General features: G+C 43.4%; 1 protein-coding gene across 1 annotated transcript in view; it reads left to right on the top strand.

Moving 5' to 3' along the window:
• The window catches only part of TBC1D19 (TBC1 domain family member 19), a 197,616-nt gene that overhangs the window by 142,955 nt on the left and 30,558 nt on the right, over nucleotides 1–24,103 (top strand). The window contains exon 15 of the mRNA XM_040419011.1: nucleotides 7,495–7,539. Coding sequence (XP_040274945.1) covers nucleotides 7,495–7,539 — 45 coding nt within the window. The remainder of the gene's footprint in view (nucleotides 1–7,494; nucleotides 7,540–24,103) is intronic.

The raw sequence follows: 24,103 nt of genomic DNA, 5'->3' as shown, positions 1-24,103 counted from the left end.
ATGGTCAGTAAAAACGGTGATAGGGTGCCTGGCCCCCTCCAACCAATGGCGCCATTCCTCGAAAGCCAACTTGATGGCCAACAACTCCCTATCTCCCACATCATAGTTTTTCTCTGCCGGGGAGAGTTTTTTAGAGAAAAAGGCACAGGGTCGCCATTTGGCAGGAGAAGGGCCCTGGGACAAAACCGCACCCACACCCACCTCGGAAGCATCCACCTCAACAATAAAAGGTAAGGAAACATCGGGATGCACCAAAACGGGAGCAGATGCAAAACTCTCTTTAATCTTAGAAAAAGCTGCAAGCGCCTCCTCCGACCAAGAGGAAAAATCTGCCCCCTTTTTTGTCATGTCAGTGAGGGGTTTGACAACAGAGGAATAATTCAAAATGAACTTTCTGTAATAGTTTGCAAAACCCAGAAAGCGCATCAATGCCTTCTGATTCTCAGGAAGCTCCCACTCAAGTACAGCATGGACCTTCTCCGGATCCATGCGAAAACCAGAAGCAGAGAGGAGAAAACCCAGAAATTGAATCTCCGATACCCTAAAAACACATTTCTCCAGCTTGGCGTACAATTTATTTTCCCGCAGAATCTGCAGAACCTGAAAAAGATGATCCTGATGGGTCTGAACATCAGGGGAAAAAATCAAAATATCATCAAGATACACCAATACAAATTTCCCCATTAAATGGTAGAAAATACTGTTAACAAAATGCTGAAAGACGGCCGGAGCATTCATCAGGCCGAAAGGCATAACGAGATTCTCGAAATGCCCGTTAGGGGTATTAAAGGCCGTTTTCCATTCATCCCCCTCTCTGACCCTGACCAGGTTGTACGCGCCTCTCAAATCCAATTCGGAAAAAACCTTGGCCCCAACAATTTGGTTGAAGAGGTCCGGGATCAGAGGAAGGGGATAGGGATCGCGAATCGTGATACGGTTCAGCTCCCTAAAATCTAGGCAAGGTCTCAGAGAGCCATCTTTTTTTTTAACAAAAAAAAAACCAGCGGCAACAGGTGATTTTTGAGGGACGAATATGCCCCTTATCGAGACTCTCGAAGATATAGGTTTGCATTGCGATTCTTTCCGGTTGTGAGAGATTGTAGAGGCGAGCTTTTGGCAGCTTGGCGCCGGGAATGAGGTTAATGGGACAGTCAAACTCCCGGTGAGGAGGTAGCTCCTGAACACCGCTCTCGGAAAACACGTCCGAGAAATCAGAGAGAAATGATGGCACAGTTTTAGTAGACACCTCTGCAAAAGTCGCTGTAAGACAATTCTCCCTACAAAAGTCACTCCACTCATTTATTTGCCTTCCTTGCCAATCAATAGTGGGGTTATGTCTAGTGAGCCAGGGTAACCCCAAAACTAGAGGAGAAGGCAATCCGTTAAGGACAAAACAAGATATATCCTCCACATGAGTGTCACCTACAGCTAACCGGATATTGTGAACAATGCCCTTCAGAGATCTCTGTGAGAGTGGAGCAGAGTCAATAGCAAAAACAGGTATATCCTTTTCTAATGTGCAAACCTGAAAACCATGCATGGCTACAAATTGAGTGTCAATAAGATTGACGGCCGCTCCACTATCAACAAAAATCTCACAAGAAATGACTTTGCTCTCTAGCGCCACCCTGGCAGACAGGAGAAAACGGGAACTGCAGGTCAGAGGAAAAGCATCAATTCCTACATCAACTTTGCCCAAAATAGCAGATGAAGCAGAGTTTGATGATTTACCTTTTGAGGTTTTTCTCTTATTATCGCTCTTAGTACAGTTCAAGAATCTCCTAGACGGACAAACATTTGCCAAATGACCTATGCCCCCACAACAAAAACACACCATACTCTGAGGACTAAATCCTCTTTTATCAGGGGCAAGTCGACCTAGCTGCATGGGCTCCTCCTCAGAGGGGAGCGAGACAGGATGAGGCCCCTGCACACTGAATGAGTCCGCACCACTGCCCCTAGACTGACAATGGCTGGACAGAGAGGTCTCGTTTCTTTCTCTTAGACGCCTGTCAAGGTGTACCGCCAATGACATGGCAGACTCTAAGGACGTTGGTCTCTCATGGAAAGCAAACGCATCTTTCAATCTCTCTGAGAGACCATGACAGAACTGACTCCGGAGTGCAGCATCATTCCAACCTGAATCAGCTGCCCATCTCCGAAATTCAGAACAATAAAGCTCCGCAGACAGTTTGCTCTGGCATAAAAAACGTAAGTTAGATTCGGCCAGAGCAACACGATCCGGGTCATCATATATCTGCCCCAGGGCCACAAAAAATCCTTCCACGGATCGAAGGGAGGGATCCCCTGATGGCAGCGAAAAAGCCCAAGTCTGAGCATTTCCCCTGAGCAGGGAGATGACAATCCTCACCCTCTGCTCCTGATTACCAGAGGAATGTGGACACAAGCAAAAATGGAGTTTGCATGCCTCTCTGAAGCGAACAAAACTCTCACTGCCCCCGGAGAACGTTTCCGGAAGTGAGAGTTTTGGCTCGCAACAGACTCCATGGGCCGGAGCAGAGCCCAATGCTTGAAGCTGAGTCATAGATTGACGGAGATCCGCTACCTCCAAAGAAAGACCCTGCATGCGGTCAACCAGGCCAGAAAGCGGATCCATGTCAAAAAAGACGGTTTTGGTGGATTATAATGTCACAGCTGTATGTGAGCAACAAGAGCATGCACAGAAAATAGAGCTACTGACCGGACCCAAACTAGGGAGGATAAAGGGTTACCCCTGTCAGACCCTCGAAAGCTCTCCCTAGTCTGCTAAGCCCATGCCCGGATCCAAATGGTGGAAGGAGGCATGCCCGCGTACCTAAGACTGATGACCACTGTAACCCCTACAATAGTGGAAGGGGCACGGCCACCGGTGCCCTGCTCAGTATATGGAGGGAACCGTGGTCGCCTCGGATCCAGTCAGAAAACACACAGATACAAAACAATGTCTGCACACTTAGCTGAAGGGGCTGCAGCCGCAGTGAAGACGGATCCAAAGACAGGCTGGCAATATCCGGAGTACTTGCTGCAGCAGAACACAGGTCCAGTGAAAGGATAGCATGCAAGGGAAGATACTCAAGCAAGAGCTACAACCCAAATGAGAAATATAATCCACACCTACAATAGGAGGAGGGGGAATATAAAGGCAGGGAAATCAAACGCAGCTGGGAAGAAGGAAACAGAAAACTCCTCCCAGCTCTAGTAGTGACATCATCACAGGGGTGGAGAAACAGAGCTGTGAGAACGTCCCAAAGCTCTGGTAGTGACAGCTGCTTGGCAATTGCCCCGTAGCCCTTTCCAGCCTTGTGGAGGTCCACAATTTTGTCTCTGGTGTCCTTTGACAGCTCTTTGGTCTTGCCCGTGGTAGTAGTTGGCGTCTGACTGACTGTGGGGTGGACAGGTGTCTTTAAAGAGCTCAGACAGATGCTACTAAGTTAGATTAATGAGTGGAGTAGAGGTGGACTATTTAAAGGCACAGTAACAGGTCTTTGAGAGCCAGAATTCTTGCAGTTTCTCAGGTGTTCAAATACTTATTTTCAGCAGTGCAAGACAAATACATTCTTTAAAAATCATACAGTGTGATTTCCTGATTTATTTATTTTTTTATTCGGTCTCTCAGAGTGGGAATGCACCTACAATGTGGATTTCAGTCCCCTCCTTGATTTCTAAGTGGTAGAACTTGCAAAATCACAGGGTGTTCAAAGACTTTTGTTCCTCACTGTACATACATTTTGTTATTAGATCTCCCGTGAGCCTTAATCCATATGTTGGAAAACTGCCTTGTACTGCATGTGTTTTCCTCTCCATCTACAGCCTGTGTGGTCTGCCCTGATTGGATGCTTTCCCCCTGACAGAGCTATCAGTCTTCGGACAGATTTATGTCAGATTCAGCAGCATCAGCAGTGAGGTAAATGACTTGCACACACTCGGCAGAAGCAAAATTGTAGGACATATGCAATGGAGACAGTTTTTTTTGTAAAGTTGCTTAATTTTGTATTTAGAAAGCAAATGAACAATAAAAAAAATCAGGTGTCCATAAGGTAGCAAAACAATAAAAGGTAGGAAAAACACTCAATCAGCCCATGTATTAACCCCTTCCTGACAGCCCCTATACATCTACATTGTACTGATCGGGCAGGTGCAGAAAATGATGCCGGCGCATTAACAATTTGTATGCCGTAGTCAACGTTGACCGCGGCATGCACGGGGTTTGCGAAGGGAGGGGGCACACTCTCTGAACCCATCGGGTCACCACAGCGCAGGGCTTCCACAGGCATCGGGCCTTGCCTCCTACACATGGCACTCTGTCAGTGTATTACACTGACAGGCGGTGCATTACAATACACAATGTATTGTAATGCATTGTAAAGGGATCAGACTGCCAAAAGGTAATGTCCCACAGGAGAACAAAAAAAAAAAAGTTACAATTTTTTTTTTTTTTAACTAAGTAAAAAAAAAAAAGCCCTTTGCCCTAATCAAGCCATATATAAAACAAAACAAATTTAAAATACTTTTATTGTGTAAGATTGCAAACAAAAAATAGACCTATTTGGGATCGATGTGTCCGTAATGACCTGTTCTATAAAAATATCTAATGGTCTACCCATCAGGTGAATGCTGTAAAATAAAATTTTAAAAAGTGTCAAGTTTTTTTTTGTCACCTTGCCTTACAAAAAGTGTAATAGTGAGCGATCAAAAAGTGTACCCCAAAATGGTACCAATGAAAAGGTCAACTCATCCCACAAAAAATGAGCCCCCACACAAGACGATTGGCAGAAAAATCTGAAAAATATGGCTCTCAGAAAATAGCAACATAATTATTTTTTTAAAGAAAAAGGAAAGTCTGGTACTGGGTTAGCCAATAGAAAACTAGTTTAGTGCTCTCATTAAGAGAAACAAAATAAGAGTATTGTAGGTTTGATACCTTTTAATGGCTAACAAAAATAGAAGTAATGATGTTACATAGCGAGCTTTCGAGACATCACCAGTCCCTTCCTCAGACATATTACAAGAATATATGAAGAAACAGCACTATATATACACAATAAGAACAGAGACATGGGGGAATGAATGGACATTTGAAAAATAACAGAACAACATATCAAAGATCTTGAGATCTCAAGATCTTTGATATGTTGTTCTGCTATTTTTTAAATGTCCATTCATTCCCCCATGTCTCTGTTCTTATTGTGTATATATAGTGCTGTTTCTTCATATATTCTTGTAATATGTCTGAGGAAGGGACTGGTGATGTCTCGAAAGCTCGCTATGTAACTTCATTACTTCTATTTTTGTTAGCCATTAAAAGGTATCAAACCTACAATACTCTTATTTTGTTTCTCTTAATGAGAGCACTAAACAAAAAATTTTTTAATGCTTTGTGTAAAAGTGGTAAAACGTAAAAAAATATATAAAATTGTACTGACAAGCAGAATAAAGATAGTGTCATTTTTCTCGCATAGTTGTTTCTTTTTCTTTATCCTGTTTACCAAAAATAACATAGCTAAAAGCGATCAAAAAGTCGTATGTAACCCAAAATAGATCCAATGATAAAACTCTGTTAAGTGAAAACTAAAATTTATGGTTGTCAGAAAATGGCTGTACTGGTCTCCAGAGGCTGATCAATAGCAACATGGCACCTGTAAACCATTCCACCAAAAGCTGCCCTCCAAAAACCATATGCTGCTCCTTCTCTTCTGATCCCTGCTGTGTGCCCAAACAGCAATTAACGACCACATATGGGGAGTTTCTGTAAATTGCAAAATCGGGGTAAAAAATATTGACATTTGTTTTGCGGTTAACCATTGCTGCCTTACAGAGAAAAATGGATTCAAACGTAAAATCTGCAAAAAAAAAGGAAATTTTGCTTCCATTTTCTTTTAATTCTTGTGAAACATGTAAAGGGTTAACAACGTTTGTAAAAATCAGTTTTGAATAACTTGAGGGGTGTAGATTGTAAAATGGGGGTCATTTATGGGTGGTTTCTACTATGTAAGCCCCACAATGTGACTTCAAAAATGAATTGTCCTTAAATATCCTTAAAAATGTAAAAAATTGCTTCTAAAATTCTAAGCAAGTAATAACTATTTTGTGAGGTATCACTATCCGTCTTAAAAGCAGAGAAATATACATTTAGAAAATAGCAAATTTTTCATTTTGGATTTTTTCTATAAATAAAGGTAAAACATACATATATTGACTCAAATTCACCTTTACCATAAAGTACAATGTGTCACGAGAAAACCGTCTCAGATTGGCTTGGATAAGTAAAAACGTTCCAAAGTTATTACCGCATAAAGTGAAAATAGGCTCTGTCAGGAAGGTGAAAAATGCATGTGTTCCGAAGGGGTTAATGAACCATCCAACCATAAATAGCGGGAATGTTCTTCCTCACTCATCTAATTACACTGACATATTTTATGCCAGCGAATGCTATAAGGAGTAATATATCAAATTCTTAATGTAGTTCATTATTCAGACTATAGTTTTTTTTTTTTACCATGAAGTTAGTTGCATCTGTTCCCTAAAACAGCAGCGTGGGGGACAACTGTTTGAATTGTTAGAAGTTTTTCTTTTGCAGGTTGATTCTAAAGATGCAGAAGATGTTGCATCCTTAAAGGGGTTGTCCGGCTTCAGCAAGTGGCATTTATCATGTAGAGAAAGTTAATACCAGGCACTTACTAATGTATTGTGATTGTCCAGATCGTCTCCTTTGCTGGCTTGATTTATTTTTCTATCACATTATACACTGCTTGTTTCCATGGTTTACGACCACCCTGAAATCCATCAACGGTGGCCGTGCTTGCACACTATAATCAAAAGTGCCGGCTTCTCTGCTGGCTGGGACCATAGGAGTGCACATAGGCTGGTGTTTTTTTCTATAGTGTGTAAGCACGACCACCAATGCTGGATTGCAGGGTGGTCGTAACCATAGAAGCAAGCAGTGTCTGATGTGATGGAAAAATGCATCAAGCCAGCAAAGGAGGCAATATGGAAAATAACGATACATTAGTAAGTGCCTTGTATTAACTTTCTCTACATGATGATGATAAATGCCATTTGCTGAAGTGAGAGAAGCCCTTTAAGCGGTGCTTAATCGGAATGTGGAAGTGTTATTTTCCCCATTGTGTTCTGTCTTCCTTGGTAATTGAAGCCACAACACTTGCCAGATCCATCATACGTCGGACATAACTGACGTCCAGCGGACACTCTTGACTTAGGTAGAGTGGGGTACGTCTGATTCCACCAAAGGGTCTGTTGCTTTGACAGGGCAAAAAGCTTGGCATGAGTAACCTGTCAAAACTGCATCCACAAAACAGTATATTATATTTGCTGAAAACAATTACTTCGTCCTGGAATGGCATATACAACTGTGACACGGTTTTCTTGATTAGCACACATTAGTTGCAAGGTTAGTAGCCACGATTGTTCTTCTGCTATTCAAGCATCTGCTGTGAATATGTATAATATTCTGAATATGTCTTCCTTCATTAACAGGGAAGCTTGGCCTGGAAGAGTTTGCTGTCCTCTACCCACCAAATGGTATGTTGTGCTATGTCTCCCTCTAGTGGTGAGAAGGCTAATTGCACAAGTAATATAGACACTATAAAAGATTTGACATAACGTTATTTATATTCTGTACTAGACAAATGACATTCAAGACACGGACCTCATATATTCATGTGGCACTGTTTGTAGAGGGCTTTGTTGTCTAGAAGCTGTTTAGAAAATATTAACATAGTACTACAATTATTTTCTTCAGCAAACCTGGAACTGTAACAGAAAGAATAGGGTGACTATGACAGATGCCAAAACATTGGGGCAGCTAATACTTATACAAGGGAATGTGTCATCAGAAAACGACCTGCTGTTTAAATCACTTTTTTATGTTTAACATATGTTTAAAGAATGTTTGATGATGATATTTTTAATTTCCCATGTAACTTTTTATATTTAAACTAAAACAAAAAAATCCTGCAGTTTTCACACTGGTCATGTTTAATAATTGGCACCACTTCTTGGTTCATACAGATCACTTTATTGCAGTTAACTCATTCTAATCCTGCCTGTAATGATATCACCTCTGTGTACAGATAAGACAAGATCCACCATTCACAGTAGGTGATTGTCAGAGCCAGGGGCATAACTAGAAGTGACTGGGCCCCACAGCAAATATTTGTAAGGGCCCCCCCCAGCGCGCTTCGCACCTCCCTCCTCCTGTGTAAACCCCACTCCTTTGGCACAGTGTAGCGGTATACTGTATATTGTGGGGCACAGTGTACCGGTATACTGTATATTGTGGGGCACAGTGTAGCGGTATACTGTATATTGTGGGGCACAGTGGATGCTATATGTGTATAACATAAACATATTTCATATGAAAACTTAGTTACTTGACCCTTGGGGATCTCGGACACCACTTCAACACTTGGCCGGGGGCTCGGCGGAGCTGATGTTGTGCTTTATCCTAATAAGAAAGATTTCATAATAAGGATTTGGAGAAGGGGCAGAGGGATAGCAGAGCAGGGAGAGGCTGGTGCTGCTACTAAGCGGTCATACCATGGGGGAGTAATAAAGCCCACTATAATGCCCCCCCCCCAGTAGTAATAATTCTCCTTATAATGTGACAGTGCAAAAATACCCCCTTGTAATGTCCCCAGTTGAGCTAATGTCCCCATAGTGCCCCCATAATGTCCCAGTATAAAATACCCCTATATAGTGCCCCCAGTAAATTCCCCCATAGTGCTCCTCTCCCCCCTTCCTGCTAGTGCCCCCCATAATGTACCAGTATAAAATGCCCCATATATAGTGCCCCAGTAGATGCCCCTCAGTGTCCGGCCTCTGATAGGCTGCTGGCCTAGTGTCCCCCATAATGCCCCCCAATAATGTGCCAGTAAGTGTCCCAATAGATGCCCCCCATCATGTGCCAGTATCAAGTGCCTCTCTCCTCCCCCCCACATGTCCCAGTATCATAGTGCCATCTCCCCCCCCCAATGTGCCAGTATCAAGTGCCTCTCTCCTTCCCACCCCCCAGTATCATAGTGCCAAACCCCCCCATGTGCCATTATCAAGTGCCTCTCTCTTCCCCCCCCATGTCCCAGTATCATAGTGCCATCTCCCCCCCCCAAAAAAAAGTACCAGTATCAAGTGCTTCTCTCCCCCCCATGTGCCAGTATCATAGTGCCAACCCCCCCACATGCCAGTATCAAGTGCCTCTCTCCTCTCCCCCATGTCCCAGTATCATAGTGCCATCTCCCCCCCATGTGCCAGTATCAAGTGCCAACCCCCCCTCCCCCCCAGGTGCCAGTATCAGGTGCCAACCACCCCTCCCCCCCCAGGTGTCAGTATCAGGTGCCAACCCCTCTCCCCCCCCATGTGCCAGTATCAGGTGCCTCTCTCTTCCCCCCCCCATGTGCCAGTATCAGGTGCCAAACCCCCCCATGTGCCATTATCAAGTGCCTCTCTCTTCCCCCCCATGTCCCAGTATCATAGTGCCATCTCCCCCCCCAAAAAAGTACCAGTATCAAGTGCCTCTCTCCCCCCCATGTGCCAGTATCATAGTGCCAACCCCCCCCCATGTGCCAGTATCAAGTGCCAACCCCCCCCCCCCCCAGGTGCCAGTATCAGGTGCCAACCCCCCCTCCCCCCCCCCAGGTGTCAGTATCAGGTGCCAACCCCTCCCCCCCCCATGTGCCAGTATCAGGTGCCTCTCTCCCCCCCCCCATGTGCCAGTATCAGGTGCCAACCCCCCTCCCCCCATGTGCTAGTATCAAGTGCCCCCCGCTCCCCCCATGGCAGTAACAGTCTGGTATTAAAAAAATAAAATAAACACTTCTACTTACCTCCATGTCAGCGATGCAGCCTCTTCCTGTGTCCCGCCCTGTATTGTGTCCCGCCCTGTATGTCCATATATGGAGTCAGTGCTTGTATTTCAGAAATGTTTCTGCTGGGATTCGAACCCACGACCTTCTGTATCAGAGGCAAAGCATCTAACCACAAGACCATAAGAGCTGCCTTGCTACTGACTGAAAAAATATGAGACTTCTACTGTTATAGCTGGCTAAGTGTACATCTATACACATGACAGCTGCTCATATATAGAGATATAGCAGAGCTGAGTGTGCTGGGACAGCTGTCATATAGAGATATAGCAGTGCTGGGTGTGTTGGGGCAGCTGTCATGTGTATAGATGTACACTTAGCCAACTATAACAGTAGAAGTCTCATATTTTTTCAGTCAGTTTCAATGCAGCCTTTATGGCTGTGAGGGTAAATGCTTTGCCTCTGATACACTGATACATTGGAGGTTGTGGGTTCGAATCCCAGACACATCAGGAGACTTTAGGAGGAGACAGTAAGATTAGATCACATTAGCCTGGTCAGTTGCTGCTGCTGTGAAGGGGCCCTGAACATTAAGACAAGAATCGATATTTAACTAACTTGAAAATAAACTCACACACTCTGCCGGGGCGCCAGGCCCCGAAGCAGCTGCTTCCCCGGTAGTTAGGCCACTGCCTGGCTGCCTGTGTTGTAGTGTGTTAATAAAAAAATAAAACTAATAAAAACTGAATGTGGTCCGGACGGGCCCCCAGTGGCGTAGGGCCCCATAGCCACTGCTATGGTTGCTATGGCGATCCCTACGCCACTGGTCAGAGCCTATCTATTCTTTCCTTGTACAATGAGCTCTGCACAGGTCACAGGCCTATCGAAGTCAATGACCATTGTGTCTATGGACCATGGGGCTGCCGTAAACACTTTATTTTTTGAAAATGCTGTTAAAGTGTAACGGTCATATTTTTTTTATTTGCTAGTTTATTAGAGCTAGGCATGTATACCTGAGTTAGTCTGTCAATGATTGTCAAAAGATCTGTAATTACCTTATAATATCAGCTTTCATTAATGTTCCCTTAAAAGACCATTGCTATGGCTTGTCCCTGGCTCATTGTAAACAGAAGACGGAGGGGCGGTCCTCCACACTGCATGCCTGCATTAGGCTTCAGAGTGAGGAGGCGTGTCTCTCCGTAATCTATTCTGATTGGCTGGCAGGAAACTGCTGGCTAAAGCAAGTGTGTATGTGAAGTGAGGGAAGGCAGATTGCTGCATGCATAATGCTTCAGCGGCAGTAACATATGCTAAAATAGATTTTTGTTATGAAAACATGACGGTTACACTTTAAGAACAGCTCAGGCAAGATGGCCGCCCCATAATCATGTTCAGGAAATAGAATTCAAAAAAGCTACAATCAGAAAATAAAAACAGATTAGAAAAAAGGAGATGTGTTACTATCTGGTGATAACATTTTTGGTGATACATTTCCCTTCAGAGCGTGCCCCAAAGCAATGCTCTTGTTTATGTTTATTTGTTGTGCGATGTGTATGTGGCATTGTTGATGCTCTGCTTTTTGCGCAGTGTCTATGTTGTGTTACATCATTTATGCTCTGCACTTTATTTTACTTTACAAAGGGATGGTGCCTGGGTGACAGATGGTTGCTCAAGCCTCCTGACAGTTGCCCAAAAAAAAAAAAAAAGGAAGTTAACTCTTTGGAATTACCTGGATTTATGCGTTGGTTGCTAATTGTTATCACAGTTATAGAGAAACACTGTCTAAGTAAACTTAAAAACAGATGAATTTAAAAACCTGTAGATCACTTTTTTAACATTAAGTATTTCCACAAAATGTTTCCTGCAGCTGCAAATAAGCTTTGCTCAACATTGCGGTGAAATTGTGGCCCATTCCTCCCAGTAAGGGTCCATTCACACGTCCGTTTTTTCTTTCCTGATCTGTTCCATTTTTTGCTGAACAGATCTGGACCCATTCATTTTCAATGGGTCCTGGAAAAAAACGGACAGCTCAATGTCTGATTTTTTTCAGGACCCATTAAAATTGAATGGGTCCAGAGCTGGTCCAGATCTGTTCAGCAAAAAACGGAACAGATCAGGAAAGAAAAAACGGACGTGTGAATGGACCCTAAATGTGTTTCCGGTGATCAGTATTTCTGGGCTGCCTTGTGGGCACAGCCCGCTAGGGTTAAGGTCAGACCTTTCCTATTCGCAGTTTTTCTACTAGTGGGCAGACGTTTTATGTTTTGTAGAGTCTTCTCTTTCAGGATTACACCTTGTGCTCTTATTTAAAGGGTAAAGTACATTGAAATCCACACTTTCAATCTAATCTTTTTATTTGAAACACCTTTTGCCCATTAGCTGTTGGAGAAGTCATTAACTTTAACACATTAACACATTAAATACACGAATGGAACAACTGTTTGTTTATTGTTAGTTTAGTCAGATTGCACTTGCTGACAGTTGTGACTTTAATCACACGTTCTAGACCGCAATTGGAAAAATCCAGGTGAATCCAAAAGGTTCACTCACTTGATACTGTCCTTCACATGGGTTTGTTGCACAAGTTAACTAGTTCCTGACCGCCCATAGACTATAAAAGTCCGAGTTGGGAACGTCCGGTCTCTGCTGAGCGAGGGGCCAGTCACAGTAGGGCACCCTATAAAGAAGGCAGGGATGGGTCCACAGAGTCACTGCCTTCTAGATCACTGTATGGACATTGCTGAAGGAGCTCTGTGTAATACAAATAGGAAGCGCGATGTTGCTTTCTGTTCTGGTCCCAGCAATTATGTGCCCGCTGTAAAAAAAAATAAAAATAATTTATGATAATAATTATGCCAAAACAGCTATTTTTTTGTCGCCTAATCTCCCAAAAAATGTAATATCAAACGATCAAAAAGTAGTATGTACCCCAAAAGGGTACCAATGAAAACATCACCTCATCCTGCAAAAAAGGTGCCATTACACAAGACAATCGACACAAAAACATGATTTTGTTTTCAAAAATGATCTTATTGTGTATTAATACTTTCGCAACGCGACCTGTACATGTACGGCAGAAGTTGGCACTTTACAGATGGTGCCCACTCGCACGGTCACCATAGCCACCGGGTTTCTGCTGTTTTAAACGGCAGAGACCCGCAGCGGATGTATGTGATCGGCCATAAGGCTGATCGCTTATCTTTAACCCCTCAGATGCCATGGTCAAATGTGACCATGGCTAGAGTTGAGCGAACCTGCCTTTTGGCAAGTTCGGGTACGGGGTTTAAGTGAATTACGTAATGGATTCTGTTCTCACGGAATCCATAACATAATTCAATGCCAGCATGCCTTTAGAGGCATTCCGTTTTGCATGCCGTCATAATACAAGTCTATGACCAGCAGAACGGAACCCTCAGAGCTGGCCATACTCTTGTATTATGCAGCAAGCTGACATTGAATTACGTGATGGATTCTCTGAGAAGGGAATCCATTATGTAATTCAATTAAACACCGGATCCTGCCAAAAGGCAGTTTCGCTTAACTCTAACTATGGCATTTGAGTGGACCGGAAGCAGGAGCCATGCGCTCCTATTCCCGTAACAGCGTTCCCCAGCTGAGATCGGGGGACCTGTTACATTAGTGTAATAGCCGGAAGCCTGAAGCAGGCTTCAGTAGCTATTACTAAAATATACCAATAGAGGCCACTAGGTGGCAGCACTGTATTGTTTGTTTTATTGTAACTGAAGTGTTCAATGATGGCTATATAGCCATCACAGAACACAATGGACAGTCTAATAATTGCCAGTTATAGACTCCCCAGTATTAAAATCATTGGTGGCACAGTGCGCCCTCCCCTCCCTCCAGTATTAAGTCATTGGTGGGGCAGTGCGCCCCCCACCCCCCATTATTAAAATCATTGGTGGCAGTGGCCACAGAGTCCGCTTACCTTCTCTCATTGGCGGCAGTGGCAACTTCTGATCGGAGCCCCAGCAGTGTAATCCTGGGGCTCCAATCGATTACCATGGCAGCCAGGACGCTACTGAAGGCTGCCATGGTAACATCCCTGCTGCTGTGTGCACAAAGCCCAGAGCAGCAGGGAGTGTGTGAAGTCCTATTCACCCTAATAGAGCTCTATCAGGGTGAATAGGACAAGGAATTAAAAGATCCCAGGATCTACCCGCAAGGGGGGAAATAGTTATTAAATAAAAAGTTTTAAAAAAAAGTTTAAAAAAAAAAACCACACCAAAATATTAAGCATAAATCACCCCCTTTCCCAATTTTACATATAAAATATATAAACAATAAATAAACATATTACATATCGCCACGTCCGAAAAATCCAAACTATTAAAATATAAAAAAAATCTCCTATGTGGTGAACGCCGTAAAAGAAAAAAAAGAAAAAACGCGCGATTCACCTTTTTTTTTTTTGTCACCTTGTCCACCCAAAAAATAGGACAGTCCTGTTCGATTATGGGCCGGACGTTCCATAAAATGCGGAATGCACGTGGCTTTTTTGGGTGTTTTTATTTTTTTTGCGTGGTATCGAATGTTATCGAGTATTGCAATACTTTTTTATGGTATCGAAACCGAATCAAAATTTTGATATCGAAACAACCGTACTCTGTCAGAATGAACAACCGTTTTACATACCGCCTAGTAGGGTTGATCATGCTCTTTAATCGGTACCTTTCTTTTTCCTGTATGTTAAACAGCTGCAGAAATATCTGTGTTTCATTCATATGTAAATGAGTATGTTGGAGCACCCAGGGGGCTTTCCTGAATCGTCGGAGAACTGCTTTGGTAACACCCCTGCACATTCCCTCTCCCCTTTTTTGACAGGCATTGGCATTATCATGCTTAGGGCAGAGCTGTGTCATAGCATGTACATTTTATATATACTACTTAACCACCTCCCGACCGCCTAACGCACGGATGCGTCCGGAAGGTGGTTGATTCATTCCTCCTGGACGCATCCGTGCGTCATCTCGCGAGACGCGAGATTTCCTGTGAACGCGCGCACACAGGCGCGCGCGCTCACAGGAACGGAAGGTAAGAGAGTTGATCTCCAGCCTGCCAGCGGCGATCGTTCGCTGGCAGGCTGGAGATGTGATTTTTTTAACCCCTAACAGGTATATTAGACGCTGTTTTGATAACAGCGTCTAATATACCTGCTACCTGGTCCTCTGGTGGTCCCCTTTGTTTGGATCGACCACCAGAGGACACAGGTAGCTCAGTAAAGTAGCACCAAGCACCACTACACTACACTACACCCCCCCCCGTCACTTATTAACCCCTTATTAGCACCTGATCACCCCATATAGACTCCCTGATCACCCCCCTGTCATTGATTACCCCCCTGTCATTGATCAACCCCCTGTAAAGCTCCATTCAGACGTCCGCATGATTTTTACGGATCCACTGATAGATGGATCGGATCCGCAAAACGCATCCGGACGTCTGAATGAAGCCTTACAGGGGCGTGATCAATGACTGTGGTTATCACCCCATATAGACTCCCTGATCACCCCCCTGTCATTGATTACACCCCTGTCATTGATTTCCCCCCTGTAAAGCTCCATTCAGACGTCCGCATGATTTTTACGGATCCACTGATAGATGGATCGGATCCGCAAAACGCATCCGGACGTCTGAATGAAGCCTTACAGGGGCGTGATCAATGACTGTGGTTATCACCCCATATAGACTCCCTGATCACCCCCCTGTCATTGATCACACCCCTGTCATTGATCACCCCCCTGTAAAGCTCCATTCAGACGTCCGCATGATTTTTACGGATGCACTGATAGATGGATCGGATCCGCAAAACGCATCCGGACGTCTGAATGAAGCCTTACAGGGGCATGATCAATGACTGTGGTGATCACCCCATATAGACTCCCTGATCACCCCCCTGTAAAGCTCCATTCAGATGTCCGCATGATTTTTACGGATGCACTGATAGATGGATCCGATCCGCAAAACGCATCCGGACGTCTGAATGAAGCCTTACAGGGGCATGATCAATGACTGTGGTGATCACCCCATATAGACTCCCTGATCACCCCCCTGTAAAGCTCCATTCAGATGTCCGCATGATTTTTACGGATGCACTGATAGATGGATCCGATCCGCAAAACGCATCCGGACGTCTGAATGAAGCCTTACAGGGGCGTGATCAATGACTGTGGTTATCACCCCATATAGACTCCCTGATCACCCCCCTGTCATTGATTACACCCCTGTCATTGATCAACCCCCTGTAAAGCTCCATTCAGATGTCCGCATGATTTTTACGGATGCACTGATAGATGGATCGGATCCGCAAAACGCATCCGGACGTCTGAATGAAGCCTTACAGGGGCGTGATCAATGACTGTGGTTATCACCCCTGTCATTGATTACACCCCTGTCATTGATCAACCCCCTGTAAAGCTCCATTCAGATGTCCGCATGATTTTTACGGATGCACTGATAGATGGATCCGATCCGCAAAACGCATCCGGACGTCTGAATGAAGCCTTACAGGGGCATGATCAATGACTGTGGTGATCACCCCATATAGACTCCCTGATCACCCCCCTGTAAAGCTCCATTCAGATGTCCGCATGATTTTTACGGATGCACTAATAGATGGATCCGATCCGCAAAACGCATCCGGACGTCTGAATGAAGCCTTACAGGGGCGTGATCAATGACTGTGGTGATCACCCCATATAGACTCCCTGATCACCCCCCTGTCATTGATTACACCCCTGTAAAGCTCCATTCAGACGTCCGCATGATTTTTACGGATCCACTGATAGATGGATCGGATCCGCAAAACGCATCCGGACGTCTGAATGAAGCCTTACAGGGGCATGATCAATGACTGTGGTGATCACCCCATATAGACTCCCTGATCACCCCCCTGTCATTGATCACCCCCCCTGTCATTGATCACCCCCCCTGTCATTGATCACCCCCCCTGTCATTGATCACCCCCCCTGTCATTGATCACCCCCCCTGTCATTGATCACCCCCCTGTCATTGATCACCCCCCCTGTCATTGATCACCCCCCCTGTCATTGATCACCCCCCCTGTCATTGATCACCCCCCCTGTCATTGATCACCCCCCCTGTCATTGATCACCCCCCCTGTCATTGATCACCCCCCTGTCATTGATCACCCCTCTGTAAGGCTCCATTCAGACATTTTTTTGGCCCAAGTTAGCGGAATTATTTTTTTTTTTTCTTACAAAGTCTCATATTCCACTAACTTGTGTCAAAAAATAAAATCTCACATGAACTCATCATACCCCTCACGGAATCCAAATGCGTAAAATTTTTTAGACATTTATATTCCAGACTTCTTCTCACGCTTTAGGGCCCCTAGAATGCCAGGGCAGTATAAATACCCCACATGTGACCCCATTTCGGAAAGAAGACACCCCCAGGTATTCCGTGAGGGGCATATTGAGTCCATGAAAGATTGAAATTTTTGTCCCAAGTTAGCGGAACGGGAGACTTTGTGAGAAAAAAATTAAAAATATCAATTTCCGCTAACTTGTGCCAAAAATTTTTTTTTTCTATGAACTCGCCATGCCCCTCATTGAATACCTTGGGGTGTCTTCTTTCCAAAATGGGGTCACATGTGGGGTATTTATACTGCCCTGGCATTCTAGGGGCCCCAAAGCGTGAGAAGAAGTCTGGTATCCAAATGTCTAAAAATGCCCTCCTAAAAGGAATTTGGGCACCTTTGCGCATCTAGGCTGCAAAAAAGTGTCACACATCTGGTATCGCCGTACTCAGGAGAAGTTGGGGAATGTGTTTTGGGGTGTCATTTTACATATACCCATGCTGGGTGAGAGAAATATCTTGGTCAAATGCCAACTTTGTATAAAAAAATGGGAAAAGTTGTCTTTTGCCAAGATATTTCTCTCACCCAGCAAGGGTATATGTAAAATGACACCCCAAAACACATTCCCCAACTTCTCCTGAATACGGCGATACCACATGTGTGACACTTTTTTGCAGCCTAGGTGGGCAAAGGGGCCCATATTCCAAAGAGCACCTTTAGGATTTCACAGGTCATTTACCTACTTACCACACATTAGGGCCCCTGGAAAATGCCAGGGCAGTATAACTACCCCACAAGTGACCCCATTTTGGAAAGAAGACACCCCAAGGTATTCCGTGAGGGGCATGGCGAGTTCCTAGAATTTTTTATTTTTTGTCACAAGTTAGTGGAAAATGCTGATTTTTTTTTTTTTTTTTTTTTTTTATACAAAGTCTCATATTCCACTAACTTGTGACAAAAAATAAAAACTTCCATGAACTCACTATGTCCATCAGCGAATACCTTGGGGTGTCTTCTTTCCAAAATGGGGTCACTTGTGGGGTAGTTATACTGCCCTGGCATTCTAGTGGCCCAAATGTGTGGTAAGGAGTTTGAAATCAAATTCTGTAATAAATGACCTGTGAAATCCGAAAGGTGCTCTTTGGAATATGGGCCCCTTTGCCCACCTAGGCTGCAAAAAAGTGTCACACATCTGGTATCTCCGTACTCAGGAGAAGGTGGGGAATGTGTTTTGGGGTGTCATTTTACATATACCCCTGCTGGGTGAGAGAAATATCTTGGCAAAAGACAACTTTTCCCATTTTTTTATACAAAGTTGGCATTTGACCAAGATATTTCTCTCACCCAGCATGGGTATATGTAAAAAGACACCCCAAAACACATTCCCCAACTTCTACTGAATACGGAGATACCAGATGTGTGACACTTTTTTGCAGCCTAGGTGGGCAAAGGGGCCCATATTCCAAAGAGCACCTTTCGGATTTCACAGGTCAATTTTTACAGAATTTGATTTCAAACTCCTTACCACACATTTGGGCCCCTAGAATGCCAGGGCAGTATAACTACCCCACAAGTGACCCCATTTTGGAAAGAAGAGACCCCAAGGTATTCGCTGATGGGCATAGTGAGTTCATGGAAGTTTTTATTTTTTGTCACAAGTTAGTGGAATATGAGACTTTGTATGAAAAAAAAAAAAAAAAAAAAAAATCATCATTTTCCACTAACTTGTGACAAAAAATAAAAAATTCTAGGAACTCGCCATGCCCCTTACGGAATACCTTGGGGTGTCTTCTTTCCAAAATGGGGTCACTTGTGGGGTAGTTATACTGCCCTGGCATTCTAGGGGCCCAAATGTGTGGTAAGGAGTTTGAAATCAAATTCAGTAAAAAATGACGAGTGAAATCCGAAAGGTGCTCTTTGGAATATGGGCCCCTTTGCCCACCTAGGCTGCAAAAAAGTGTCACACATCTGGTATCTCCGTACTCAGGAGAAGGTGGGGAATGTGTTTTGGGGTGTCATTTTATATATACCCATGCTGGGTGAGAGAAATATCTTGGCAAAAGACAACTTTTCCCATTTTTTTATACAAAGTTGTCATTTGACCAAGATATTTATCTCACCCAGCATGGGTATATGTAAAAAGACACCCCAAAACACATTCCTCAACTTCTCCTGAGTACGGCAATACCAGATGTGTGACACTTTTTTGCAGCCTAGGTGGGCAAAGGGGCCCATATTCCAAAGAGCACCTTTCGGATTTCACAGGTCATTTTTTACTGAATTTGATTTCAAACTCCTTACCACACATTTGGGCCCCTAGAATGCCAGGGCAGTATAACTACCCCACAAGTGACCCCATTTTGGAAAGAAGAGACCCCAAGGTATTTCGTGATGGGCATAGTGAGTTCATAGAACTTTTTATTTTTTGTCACAAGTTAGTGGAATATGAGACTTTGTAAGAAAAAAAAAAAAAAAAAAAAAAATCATCATTTTCCGCTAACTTGTGACAAAAAATAAAAAGTTCTATGAACTCACTATGCCCATCAGCGAATACCTTAGGGTGTGTACTTTCAGAAATGGGGTCATTTGTGGGGTGTTTGTACTGTCTGGGCATTGTAGAACCTCAGGAAACATGACAGGTGCTCAGAAAGTCAGAGCTGCTTCAAAAAGCGGAAATTCACATTTTTGTACCATAGTTTGTAAACGCTATAACTTTTACCCAAACCATTTTTTTTCTACCCAAACATTTTTTTTTTATCAAAGACATGTAGAACTATAAATTTAGAGCAAAATTTCTATATGGATGTCGTTTTTTTTGCAAAATTTTACAACTGAAAGTGAAAAATGTCATTTTTTTGCAAAAAAATCGTTAAATTTCGATTAATAACAAAAAAAGTAAAAATGTCAGCAGCAATGAAATACCACCAAATGAAAGCTCTATTAGTGAGAAGAAAAGGAGGTAAAATTCATTTGGGTGGTAAGTTGCATGACCGAGCAATAAACGGTGAAAGTAGTGTAGGTCAGAAGTGTAAAAAGTGGCCTGGTCTTTCAGGGTGTTTAAGCACTGGGGGCTGAGGTGGTTAATATAGCCTTACCATGTTGAGAATAGAGGCTTTCTGTAATTAGAAATCTTAATGCATATTACTGGTTTATTCACAGGCACAATATATTATGAAGAAACTAGTAATACAGGTCCTTTAAAAAAAAAATAGCATATTGTGATAAAGTTCATTATTTTCTGTAATGTACTGATAAACATTAGACTTTCATATATTTTAGATTCATTACACACAACTGAAGTAGTTCAAGCCTTTTCTTGTTTTAATATTGATGATTTTGGCATACAGCTCATGAAAACCCCAAATTCCTATCTCAAAAAATTAGCATATCATGAAAAGGTTCTCTAAACTAGCTATTAACCTAATCATCTGAATCAACTAATTAACTCTAAACACCTACAAAAGATTCCTGAGGCTTTTAAAAACTCCCAGCCTGGTTCATTACTCAAAACCGCAATCATGGGTACGACTGCCGACCTGACTGCTGTCCAGAAGGCCATCATTGACACCCTCAAGCAAGAGGGTAAGACACAGAAAGAAATTTCTGAACGAATAGGCTGTTCCCAGAGTGCTGTATCAAGGCACCTCAGTGGGAAGTCTGTGGGAAGGAAAAAGTGTGGCAGAAAACGCTGCACAACGAGAAGAGGTGACCGGACCCTGAGGAAGATTGTGGAGAAGGACCGATTCCAGACCTTGGGGGACCTGCGGAAGCAGTGGACTGAGTCTGGAGTAGAAACATCCAGAGCCACCGTGTACAGGCGTGTGCAGGAAATGGGCTACAGGTGCCGCATTCCCCAGGTCAAGCCAATTTTGAACCAGAAACAGCGGCAGAAGCGCCTGACCTGGGCTACAGAGAAGCAGCACTGGACTGTTGCTCGTCATTCGGAAATCAAGGTGCCAGAGACTGGAGGAAGACTGGGGAGAGGGAAATGCCAAAATGCCTGAAGTCCAGTGTCAAGTACCCACAGTCAGTGATGGTCTGGGGTGCCATGTCAGCTGCTGGTGTTGGTCCACTGTGTTTTATCAAGGGCAGGGTCAATGCAGCTAGCTATCAGGAGATTTTTGAGCACTTCATGCTTCCATCTGCTGAAAAGCTTTATGGAGATGAAGATTTCATTTTTCAGCACGACCTGGCACCTGCTCACAGTGCCAAAACCACTGGTAAATGGTTTACTGACCATGGTATTACTGTGCTCAATTGGCCTGCCAACTCTCCTGACCTGAACCCCATAGAGAATCTGTGGGATATTGGGAAGAGAAAGTTGAGAGACGCAAGACCCAACACTCTGGATGAGCTTAAGGCTGCTATCGAAGCATCCTGGGCCTCCATAACACCTCAGCAGTGCCACAGGCTGATTGCCTCCATGCCACGCCGCATTGAAGCAGTCATTTCTGCAAAAGGATTCCCGACCAAGTATTGAGTGCATAACTGAACTTAATTATTTGAAGGTTGACTTTTTTTGTATTAAAAACACTTTTCTTTTATTGGTCGGATGAAATATGCTAATTTTTTGAGATAGGAATTTTGCGTTTTCATGAGCTGTATGCCAAAATCATCAATATTAAAACAAGAAAGGCTTGAACTACTTCAGTTGTGTGTAATGAATCTAAAATATATCTAATGTTTATCAGTACATTACAGAAAATAATGAACTTTATCACAATATGCTAATTTTTTGAAAAGGACCTGTATGTATTAGTTTTCTAAGGGCTCTTTCACACGAGCATGTCCCTTTCGGGAATCACGCTCTGTGTGAGAGAGAGATCGTGCGGTCGGGACTACAGAAGCGCAGGGCATTATCATTATTGATAATGCTGTGTGACCTTTCTGTAAGGAATCATACTGACATAAAGCTGTCAATATGATTCCATTACAGAAGGGTCAGGCAGAGGCACACAGCAGTATCAATCATGATAATGCCCTGCACTTCTGTAGCCCAGACCGCGTAATCCCCCTCTCACACGGAGCGTGATTCCCGCAAGGAACAAGCTCGAGTGAAAGAGCCCTAAGACTAGAAAACCACACTGCTCAATATGATAGAAACATAGAAACATAGAATGTGTCGGCAGATAAGAACCATTTGGCCCATCTAGTCTGCCCAATATACTGAATACTATGGATAGCCCCCGGCCCTATCTTATATGAAGGATGGCCTTATGCCTATCCCATGCATGCTTAAACCCCTTCACTGTATTTGCAGCTACCACTTCTGCAGGAAGGCTATTCCATGCATCCACTACTCTCTCAGTAAAGTAATACTTCCTTATATTACTTTTAAACCTTTGCCCCTCTAATTTAAAACTGTGTCCTCTTGTGGTAGTTTTTCTTCTTTTAAATATGCTCTCTTCCTTTACCGAGTTGATTCCCTTTATGTATTTAAAAGTTTCTATCATATCCCCTCTGTCTCTTCTTTCTTCCAAGCTATACATATTAAGGTCCTTTAACCTTTCCTGGTAAGTTTTATCCTGCAATCCATGTACTAGTTTAGTAGCTCTTCTCTGAACTCTCTCTAGAGTATCTATATCCTTCTGGAGATATGGCCTCCAGTACTGCGCACAATACTCCAAGTGAGGTCTCACCAGTGTTCTGTACAGCGGCATAAGCACTTCACTCTTTCTACTGCTTATACCTCTCCCTATACATCCAAGCATTCTGCTGGCATTTCGTGCTGCTCTATTACATTGTCTTCCCACCTTTAAGTCTTCTGAAATAATTACTCCTAAATCCCTTTCCTCAGATACTGAGGTCAGGACTGTGTCAAATATTCTATATTCTGCCCTTGGGTTTTTACGCCCCAGGTGCATTATCTTGCACTTATCCACATTAAATTTCAGTTTCCAGAGTTCTGACCATTCTTCTAGTTTTCCTAAATCCTTTTCCATTTGGCGTTTCCCTCCAGGAACATCAACCCTGTTACATATCTTTGTGTCATCAGCAAAAAGACAAACCTTACCAGCGAGGCCTTTTGCAATATCACTTATGAAGATATTAAACAAAATCGGTCCCAGTACAGATCCCTGTGGAACCCCACTGGTAACATGACCTTGTTTTGAATGTTCTCCATTGACTACAACCCTCTGTTGTCTGTCACTCAGCCACTGCCTAATCCACTCAACAATATGGGAGTCCATGCTCAATGACTGCAGTTTATTGATAAGTCTTCTATGTGGGACAGTGTCAAAAGCCTTACTAAAATCTAGATATGCGATGTCTACTGCACCTCCACCATCTATTATTTTATTCACCCAGTCAAAAAAATCTATAAGATTTGTTTGACATGATCTCCCTGAAGTAAACCCATGTTGTTTTTCATCTTGCAATCCATGGGATTTTAGATGTTCCACAATCCTATCCTTTAATAGGGTTTCCATTAATTTGCCTACTATTGATGTCAGACTCACTGGTCTATAGTTGCTCGATTCCTCCCTACTACCTTTCTTGTGAATGGGCACGACATTTGCCAATTTCCAATCTTCCGGGACGACTCCTGTTACTAATGATTGGTTAAATAAATCTGTTAACGGTTTTGCCAGCTCACCACTAAGCTCTTTTAATAATTTTGGGTGTATCTCATCAGGCCCCTGTGACTTATCTGTCTTCACCTTAGACAGCAAACTTAGAACATCTTCCTCTGTAAAGATACATGCATCAAACGATTTAATAGTCATTCTTTCTAGTGGAGGTCCTTCTCCTTTTTCTTTTGTAAAAACTGAACAGAAGTATTCATTAAGGCAGTCGGCTAGCCCTTTATTCTCTTCTACATACCTTCCGTCCTTTGTTTTTAATTTAGTTATTCCTTGTTTTAATTTCCTTTTTTCATTTATATCTGAAGAATGTCTTATCCCCTTTTTTCATAGACTGAGCTAGTTTTTCTTCTGCCTGCGCT

The sequence above is a fragment of the Bufo bufo genome, chromosome 2 (assembly GCF_905171765.1).
Source record: "Bufo bufo chromosome 2, aBufBuf1.1, whole genome shotgun sequence".
Taxonomy (NCBI): Eukaryota; Metazoa; Chordata; class Amphibia; order Anura; family Bufonidae; genus Bufo; species Bufo bufo.
Note: the sequence above shows the minus strand (reverse complement) of the source record. Positions and strands in the feature narration are given on the sequence as shown.